This window comes from Oratosquilla oratoria, chromosome 27, assembly GCF_046742065.1.
Source record: "Oratosquilla oratoria isolate Oo_2021 chromosome 27, ASM4674206v1, whole genome shotgun sequence".
Classification (NCBI taxonomy): Eukaryota; Metazoa; Arthropoda; class Malacostraca; order Stomatopoda; family Squillidae; genus Oratosquilla; species Oratosquilla oratoria.
In genome coordinates this window covers 33,693,036-33,703,035 of record NC_134803.1, presented here as the reverse complement: position 1 = coordinate 33,703,035, position 10,000 = coordinate 33,693,036, and the positions used below count along the sequence as shown (strand labels likewise).

The 10,000-nt window shown below is 43.3% G+C and overlaps 1 protein-coding gene across 3 annotated transcripts in view; it reads right to left on the bottom strand.

Annotated features, from left to right (window-relative positions):
• LOC143039945 (discoidin domain-containing receptor 2-like) overlaps positions 1-10,000 on the bottom strand; it is a 1,367,746-nt gene that overhangs the window by 188,938 nt on the left and 1,168,808 nt on the right. For all 3 annotated transcript variants that reach the window (XM_076210412.1, XM_076210413.1, XM_076210414.1), the window contains exon 7: positions 7,202-7,329. In XM_076210412.1, the coding sequence (XP_076066527.1) occupies positions 7,202-7,329 (128 nt within the window). The remainder of the gene's footprint in view (positions 1-7,201; positions 7,330-10,000) is intronic.

Genomic DNA, 10,000 nt, shown 5'->3' with positions numbered 1-10,000 from the left:
TTCCTTCCTTTCTTCCTTCCTTGCTTCCTTCCTTCCTTCCACCCCTTCTTCTTTTCTTCCTTCCTCTCTTCCTTCCTCCCATCCTCCCTTCCTTCCTCCCCTCTTCTTTCCTTTCTTTTTTTCTTCCTCCCCTACTTCTTCCCTTTCTTTCTTCCTTCCTTCCTTCTTTCCTTTTTTCCTTCATATTCCTCCGTCTTTCTTTCGCTAATAATTTTTCTATTTTTGCCTAATTTCTTTGATAAATTTTCATCTCCTTTCTCCTTCCTGTCTTTGCTCTAGTTCTTCCTTTCCTTTCTTCTTCCTTACCTTTTTTGTTACAATTCTTCTTTCCCTTTATCCTTTCTTTGCATTTACTTTCATTCCCTATTCTCCTTCCTTTCATTGTAAAATTTATTTTCAATTTTCCTTTACCTTTCTTCCCACCTTCCTTCTTTCCATACTTCCTTCCTTCCTTCCTTCTTTTTCTTCACTAGAATTCTTCCTTTTCTTCCTCCTTTCTAACCAGAAGACATACTTTCCATCAATCTTCCCGTCTCATGAACACAGACCTGAGAACGATTCATAATGGTCTTCGGTGATCCTGTCAGTGCAGGTCAAACGTTAGTGCCGGCAATTGATTCTATTCATTAAAATCTTCCATATCAAAGGATATTTGCTGGTTTATTCTGACTAACGCTGAAAGTTTTTTTTTTCAGTTCTTAATAACTCTTCAGGAAACCAGAAATATCATAATTTTTGCCTTGTGTTGCATCAAATACCCACAGCCCCACATTAGCTGGCAACGATCCCCAATGGTCTCCGGTAGATCTCATTGGGAATAAATACTGTAGTGTTGTATTAGTATGGCGTTGTTTCTATGTTACTGGCTTATAGTAGTAGTAGTAGGTTGTTAGTTTTGCATAAGTAAAATAACTGAAGAAATACAGTTGAATTTCATAGAGTTATTGTATCCCAGTCAAGACACCGAATACCAGTCCCTTGAGGCCGCACCTTCAGATGAATGTTGACTGGTTCCTAACTAAGGAATTGAATCTAAATTTGTTTTAGCTTATTTCCGACTCGAGGTAATCTCGTGTTGTCTTTATCCTTTCTCTCCCCTTCTCAGACACGAATTTCGTAAATTACATAATTCGCTCTCACTCCTTGTTTCTCTCTCTCTCGGGAAAAAAGAGGAGTTTAGTTGGGGTTACGCAATTACACGTAATATAATTATGTTATTCTTCAGCAACACCCAAGCCGAGACTCGGGGAGTCTTTCTTCGTTGTGTTCCTCGTGACCCGACGGCCGCCCAAATATGCTTCTGCCTCGTATCATTATGCGTAACCATATAGGATATAATGTAATGAGTAAACTTACACCTTGACACACCTCTTTTTTTTTCTTGCTTGCCCCTACTCCCACTCTCTGCCTCTCCCTCACCCTCGCCCTCTCTTTCTCCCTCTCACTCTTCCTCTCTATTTTTTACTCTCCCTTTGTATATCTTTCCTTTCTATCCTCTACCTTCATTTTTGTCCACATCTGTATGTTCCTTCTCTCATCATTCTCTCTCCCTCTTCCTCTAATCCGCCCTCCCTCCCTCCCCCCCTCTCTCTCTCTCTCTCTCTCTCTAAATTAACATTTTCCTACAGACTTCCCTACCTCCCTCTCTTTTTCCATCCTTCCCTCATTCCCTCCCATCTTCTCCCCCTTCTTATTTACCATCTTCCCTCCACTCTAATACTCCCCTGACTGCCTCCACCTCCGCTAAAATCTTGTAATCTCACTCTAAGCCATCACGTATGTTCTTAGTAACTGTGAATAATTAATTCTCTCTCCCTCCCTTTCTCTCTCTCTCTCTCTCTCTCTCTCTCTCTCTCTCTCTCTCTCTCTCTCTCTCTCTCTCTCTCTCTCTCTCTCTCTATTGCGTGCGCATTTCTAAATTAAACCTTAATGATCTTCTTACGGTTTCCATTCCTTAAGTCAGATTGCTCTCATACACTGATGACGTCACGGCGCTCACACCTCGCTAACGTCACTAATCTAACACCCCGATGATATCATGGCGTTTGTACATTGATGACGTCACAACGCTTGTACCAAGATGACGTCATAGCATCTTTCCCACCCCGATGACGTCACTCTAACCACATTCCTGTAACGTTATGACTCCTACGCTAACTCTAACAAAGTAATTACTTTTAGTTCTATTGTATTTTGATTTATTTTCCGGCTGATGCCAGTTGATTTTATTCTACTTGTGTGTGTGTGTGTGTGTGTGTGTGTGTGTGTGTGTGTGTGTGTGTGTGTGTGTGTGTGTGTGTGTGTGTGTGTGTGTGTGTGTGTGTGTGCGTGCATGCCTGCGTGTGTGGGCGGATTATAGCCAACTTTAGGTGAAGACCTCATTCAATAAAAGCCAAGCTCAACTGTTATGAAAGTTTTCATCATTAACTCAAATTCTATCATGTAAGGATAGCTGGATATTGTCAATATTTATTTGTGGAATCTCCTTTTCATTCCTTTATCAACTATGAGGATTTCCTGTTTCCTGAATCGAAGGAAGAGGAGATAAGGAATGGATAGGAAGAATTAAGTTCACATTTGATGTTTTATGCTCGGTGCGGTTATCGATCAACGATGATTATTCACGGCTCAATGATGATCGTAAAACGATTGTCTAAAAACACTTTTTTATGGTGCGGTTTTCCTTCGAACTGCAAAGTACGAGGCTCATCACTTTAATTTAACTTACTCACGCGCTTACCCAAATAGGATGCCAGGTAGTAGGATGCGCGTCACCCGCCATTGGCTGTGGCAGGAGGCTTATAATCGCACGAAGCAAAACAAACCTTCATGGGGAAAGCAGGTAGTCTTAAATAGGGTGCTAATTGGGAACGAATAGGACTAGATGGGTGAGGGCTGGGGTAAGGTTGTGTGTAAAGTTGAATGTGAGGATGATGCTGAAGGCGAATAGGGGACCTCATTGATTCCAGCACCAATTTCAAATTACACATCATTTACTACAATATTTTTTTTTTCTTATTGAAAAAAAGGGACTCGAAACTTTTGGCTCCTTAGTTCCTTCTCTTTGTGCAAAATTTCTTGAGTGTGGAGAGAGTTTTCGTAATTAAATCTTTTCGATCTATTTTTAGCTACTTCCTAATTAACTGCGAGGTTTTGTATGGAATGCTATTTCGAGCCAAGTATACCCTGTTACAACCCTTGATATATTTTATGCTACTCTCTCTCTCTCTCTATCTATCTATCTCTCTCTCCCTCTCTGCCATTTACTGTATCTCTCTCAATCTACCCTTTTTTTACTGCCTCCTTTCCTATTCCTATATTTCCCAAGTCATCACTTATAAAGGACTGAGAGTTAATCTAATATTTTACTACACTTTCGTTATGCTATTTTTTTTCAATCTTCGTTTAACACTTCTGTTACTATATCTCTTCAGTCTACAATTACCTCTTTTTCTCTCCCCTTTTCTCTCTTCCTCTTCATTTTCCTCTACCTCCTTTTAAATACATGCTGACTTTATGTGTGTGTGTGTGTGTGTGTGTGTGTGTGTGTGTGTGTGTGTGTGTGTGTGTGTGTGTGTGTGTGTATGTGTGTGTGTGTGTGTGTGTGTGTGTGTGTGTGTGTGTGTGTGTGTGTGTGTGTGTGTGTGTGTGTGTGTGTGAGCGTGCGTGTGTGAGAGTGTTTGTGTTTGATTTTTATTTACTCATCTATTAATTTATACACAGTTATGTTGACACATATACACGGGTTCATACCCGCAATGAAGCAGATGAACCAAATTAATCCAGGAGGGTGAGGCGTGATTACATTTACGAGAAGTCGCTATGGCCTACATTAATAACCAGTTAGGCCTCGGGAATCTGTTCAGGAATAATTTCAAAGAACTGCTACGTTTGCGTCTTCCTTTCTCCACGTCAGCGGAAATAATGGTTCGACGCTCCAGGGGGGAGTGATTAATGTTTATCTCTTGTTTAATACATCCAGGGTAATAAATATCAATTTCTAGTCCTACATCTCGTCGCCCATTCACCCATCTCAACAAACCTTACATGTGATTCTTCTGCTTACCATCCCAGTCCACATCTTTCATTTCTTTTCTTATTTTAATTCTTTATATTTTCTTTTCCTAGCGTTTGTTCCCATGTTCACCTACACCCACACACGCACGCACACGCACACATACACATATATATACTACACACGCATGTACTTACACACACATACACGTATATAAATAAGCCCGCCCACACGCGCACACACACGCACACACACATACACACACACACACACACACACACACACACACACACACACACACACACACACACACACACACACACACACACACACACACACACACACACACACACACACATACACATAGTACATCTGTTTGCTTATACTTAACATTCAGAAAAAACTCAAACAATGGAAAATCGAGTGAAGGTCAAGAAGAAGGAGGAGTTGGAAGAGAAGGAGAAGAGGAGGACGAGGAGGAGGAAGGTGACCAAGAAGACAAAATAAAAGACAAACTGCCTCAGGATCTTTTCTTTATCTTAGTGGTGCTTTGTATTTGATAATACTCTTATTTATCTAACCTTCACTAACCTCCATCTTCATTTCTCCCAACCTCACAATCACTTATGCTTTTATCCCTTCCTTCCCATCTCATCTCTTCCAAACCCAGATAACTATTAGTTTAACTAATCTTTCCAATTACCTGACCAATTACCTACTTTGCTTGTTTGCGAGGATCTTCGCTTTCCCCTTCTCCCTCTTTTCAATTCACTCCCGTCTTTCATATATAACATTTTCATGGTCTGTCTAATTTCTGGATTTATTTTTCTATTTTAGAATTTTAATTCAGTCTATATTTTTTTTTGTCAGAACTCATTTCTTTGTCTCTTTCTTCCTTTCATTTTCTTTCATTTTTACAAATATACCTTTTTCTTCATCTCTCTTCCTTTTCTGCCCCTCCTCCGCCTTATCATCCACCATTTCCTCTTTTACCTCCACCTCCACCTCCTCTTCCTCCACCTTCTCCGACTGCTCCACTTATCCCACCATCTCCACCTCATTTAACTCTTCCTCCATATCCTCCACCACTTCTTCTTTCTTCACCTTCTCCAACTGCTCTACCTGTTCTACCTATTCCCACCTCTCCACCTTCCTCACCTCTCCCTTCATCTCCTTCACTTCCTCCTCCACCCACTCCACAACTCCTCTCCCTCCATCTTCTCCACATGTTCCTCCTATTCCACCTGCTCCACTTCTCTCATCTCCTCCTCCACCTTCTCCTTCACTTCCTCCTCCACCCACTCCATTTCCACTACCATCTCCTCCTCTTCCTCCTCCTCCCCCTCCTCCTCCCTTTCCATAAGGTCTTCCTTTACCTGTCCCACAGAATATTTTCCACGTGAAGGCTCCGACAGCCCCGTCGGCTTGGCAAAGGAGTTTTGGATGTAGGGTGACTTATGGGGAGTGAGGGTAACTTGTGGAGTACGAGAGGGAGTTATGGGGTAGGGGCGATGGGGAGTTCCAGGGTTATGGGTTCTTAGAGGGAGTTATGGGAGTATAGAAGGAGTGATGAGAAGACAGGGTGAGTTACACTGGGAAAGTATGTGTTGTTTTAACGTGAAGAGAGTTATGGCAATGTGTGAGTTATGGGCGCATAGTTTGTGTTACAAATGCGTATATCAAGTTTTTGGGATTAGAGTGTATTACAGGGGTATAGGGTGAGTTATAAGGTCTTAGGCCAAGTTATAAGGGAGAAGTGTGAGTTATATGGGAGTCAATTGAACTTTAGAACCGTAAGTTAAAAGGGTATAGGGTGATTTGTGAGAGAATAGAGTTAGCTATGGGGATAGGGTGTGTTGTATCGACATTGTATGAAGTATGGATACATGAAATGAGTTATGAGGAGGTAGGGTGAGTTTTGAGTGTATAGGGAAAGATATAAGGGTGTAGGCTGAGTTAAAAAGCCGCATGTGGTGTGTACTTTATGTGCAAATGTGTGTTTGTTTTTTTATTTGAGAGAGCGAGAGAGAGAGAGAGAGAGAGAGAGAGAGAGAGAGAGAGAGAGAGAGAGAGAGAGAGAGAGAGAGAGAGAGAGGAGAGAGAGAGAGAGAGAGAGAGAGAGAGAGAGAGAGAGAGAGAGAGAGAGAGTGAGGGAGAGAGAGAGAGAGAGAGAGAGAGAGAGAGAGAGAGAGAGAGAGAGAGAGAGAGAGAGAGAGAGAGAGAGAGAGAGAGAGAGAGAGAGAGAGAGAGAGAGAGAGAGAGAGAGAGAGAGAGAGAGATTTCAAACCTAACTGAAGGATGAGATTATCACGTTAGTCAAGATAAACAAAGGAAAAAAGAGAAATATTACGAGATAAAAGAGTAAAGATTACAAGGCAAAAGAAAGACAAATGCCAGAAGGTAAATATAAGGGGGGAATAAATGACAAAGAACAAGAAGAGAAACACACACACACACACACACACACACACACACACACACACACACACACACACACACACACACACACACACACACACACACACACACACACATATATATATATATATATATATACATATATGTGTACATACACTATAGAAATCAAGGTTTTGCTACGAACTTTCTCGGCAACTTTTGTAAAATGTTTGTGCCCAACTTTGCTTAATTACTTGCGTGCATTCCTCTAATATACATTTGTGTGCATATTCATACATGTACCAAGACTTTTAGCCCAAGTAAAGTTGTTCCCAAGTTCACGAAATCTTGCTTATGATGTTCATCACTGTATGATTATGACAATGTATTTTCATATATGGAGGACAACGAAGATGTTCATGTTGTCTCAGTATTATACATATCCCTTCTTAAAAAAAAAAAAAAAAAAAAAAATCCTAATATGCGTCTGCATGATTACCCCAAAACTTCTGAAACCCTTCCTCATTTCCAACAGAAAAGCCACATTATTATATTTTCTGATTTTACAAAACACAGCTGGTCACTCTACCGCTACTGTTCCTTGAGAAGAATGCAGTCCTGCAGGCTGGCACTCCGTTCCCGGACCCAGGTTTTAAGTTCGACCAGAAGATTCACTTTTTTAGGTAATACAGACTTTTTATATAGGAACCCCTTGTCAATACACGGAAATATCCTAAAAATATAAAAGTCCCTCAAAGCCCCCCAAAGGAAATAAAGAAGTACAATTACCTGTACGTCCTTGCTGAACATGTTGTTAGTGAAGATGACCATCTGCGAGAAGTTCCGGACATTTTCGAATTCGAAGGCTATCTCGACGGGCTTCTCAGAGTCGTTCTTCCAGCCGACCCACTCGTAACCTGAAGGAGAGGAAACTAGAGTTAGCTGAAGAAGAATACCATGAAGTAACCCTAAAGAAATAGTGGCGGCGGTGGTGGTGATGTGTGGTGGTGGTGACGTGTGGTGGTGGTAGTGGTGGTATTGGTGGTGGTATTGGTGGTAGTGGTGGTGGTGATGTGTGGTGGTGGGGGTAATGTGTGATGGTGGTGGTGATGTGTGGTGGTGGTGATGTGTGGTGGTGGTGATGTGTGGTGGTGGTGATGTGTGGTGGTGGTGATGTGTGGTGGTTGTGGTGCTTTGTGATGGTGATGTGTGGTGGCAATAGTGGTGGTAGAGGTGTATGGTAGTAGTAATGTGGGTGGTAATGCGTGCTGGTGAGGGTGAAATTGATGGTGAGAGTGATAGTGATGGTAATTGTGGTGGTAATTGTGATGGTAGTGATGACGGTGATACTGGTAGTGACAGCGGTAATGACAATGGTGGTGATAGTGTTGGTGACTGGTGATAGATATGGTGTAATGTAATGCGCCGTAAAATGTGTCACCAAAGGTGGAGGCAAGGAACCTCTTCGCCAAAGAATTTATTCGTAAATGAATGAAATCGTCCGGAATTTATCACAAGATCTGTACTGTAAGCCACAATTTGATTAGGTGTTGAGGTGTGAGGTGGTATACCACGATGGCATAAAGGGAAGTGGAAAAGGTGGAATCAGGTGGAGAGAAAAAGGGGAAGGAAAAGGGAGGAAAGAGATGAGGGAGGAAGAGGGAGAAGAAGAAGAAAGAGGAAAGGAGGTACTGGGAAGGGGGTGTGGAATGAGGGAAGTGGAATGTGAGAAATAGGAAAGTGAGATAGGGGAATGGGGAATGGATGAAGAAAGAAAAATGGGAGAAGAAAAAGAAATGAAAAGGGGGAAGGGGGGAAGGGGGGAAGGGGAAAGGGGGGAGGGGGAACGTACCCAACAGGGATGCAAGCGCATGAAAGGGGATGAGAGTGGGGGAGGGTTGGCGGGGAAGCAGGGGGGAGATGGGTGTTGCAACTGAATCGTGAAAACAGACGTGACGAGGATAAGAAAAGGCAAGGAAGAGTGCATAGGAGGAGGAGGAGGAGAAAGAGAAGAAGAAAGGGGAGGTGGAGGAGGAGGAAGAAGAGTAAAGGAAGGAGGAGATGGAGATGAAAGGGAGGTGGTGGAGGAGGAAGAAGAGTAAAGGGAGGAGGTGAAGGAGAGGAGAAAGCTGAGAAAGAGGAGGAAAAGGGAGTACGGGAGGATGCTTGGATAGAGGGAGGAAGAGGTAAGGCGGGGGGGAGGCAGTGGAAGAGGTGGTAAATGAGGAGGAAGAATCGACAGGGAGGAAAAGGAGGAGAAAGGGGTAAGAGGGGATAAAGAAACTTTGATACAGTAATGAACACTGAAATATGATAAACACAGACTTTGAAAGAAACGATCAAAAGAGGCCAGGAAATGTGGACAGGGAGAAAGGGGGAAGAGTTGGTGGAAGAGAAGGGGAGAGGAGGGAAGACGGAGGAGTTGGGGGAGGAAAAGGGGGGAAGGGGGAGGGGGGAAGGGGGAAGGGGGCAACCCGAACGTGAAAGGGACGTAATGGAAGTGGAGACAGTCTTGCATCTTAAAGAAGGACGCCCTCTGTGTGTGTGTGTGTGTGTGTGTGTGTGTGTGTGTGTGTGTGTGTGTGTGTGTGTGTGTGTGTGTGTGTGTGTGTGTGTGTGTGTGTGTGTGTGTGTGTGTGTGTGTGTGTGTGCGTGTGTGTGTGTGTGTGTGTGTGTGTGTGTGTGTGTGTGTGTGTGTGTGTGTGTGTGTGTGTGTGTGTGTTGTGTGAGTGTGTTGTGTGTATGTGTGTTCGCGTGTGTGTGCGTGTGTGTGTGTGCGTGTATGTGTGTGTGTTGTGTGTGTATGTGTGTGTGCGTGTGTGTGTGTGTGTGTGTGTGTGTGTGTGTGTGTGTGTGTGTGTGTGTGTGTGAGAGAGAGAGAGAGAGAGAGAGAGAGAGAGAGAGAGAGAGAGAGAGAGAGAGAGAGAGAGAGAGAGAGAGAGAGAGAGAGAGAGAGAGAGAGAGAGAGAGAGAGAGAGAGAGAGAGAGAGAGAGAGAGAGAGAGAGAGAGAGAGAGGAAGGGGGTGAGATAGAGTAGAAGAGAGAGAAAATGAGAAATGGAAGGAGAGAGGGAGATGGAGACGGAGAAGGGGAGGGGGAAGAGGAGGGAAAGAAGAAGGGAGAGAAGAGAGATTGGGATGGAAAGGAGGAAAGGGAGAGGGAGGGAGAGGAGGAAGGCGAGAGGGAGGAAGTAGAGAAACGGGAGATGGAGGGAGAGAGAGAGGAATATGGCGGTGGAAGGGGAAACGGGGATGGAAGAGAGAGACGGGGAGAGGAAGAGGGAAATGGAGAGGGATACGAAAGGAAATTATTTGAAACGAAAAGAAAAAGGGGAAGAGAAAATTAAAAGTAAAAGGAAATAAAGTAAAGTATAGGAAAGGAAAGGAAAGAAAAGGAAAAGAAAGGAAAGGAAGGAAGAGGAGAGGAGAGGGCAAGCAGGCGGGTAGCTTCAAAGAACGAAAATATATACGCTGGACACCCTGGGGACAAAATGGGCTTAGGTAGCACAGGATAAAAGAGGAGGCAAGGTAACATATACAAGTCTCTCTTTCACTCACCCACTCGTTCGCTTCCTCATATACACATAAA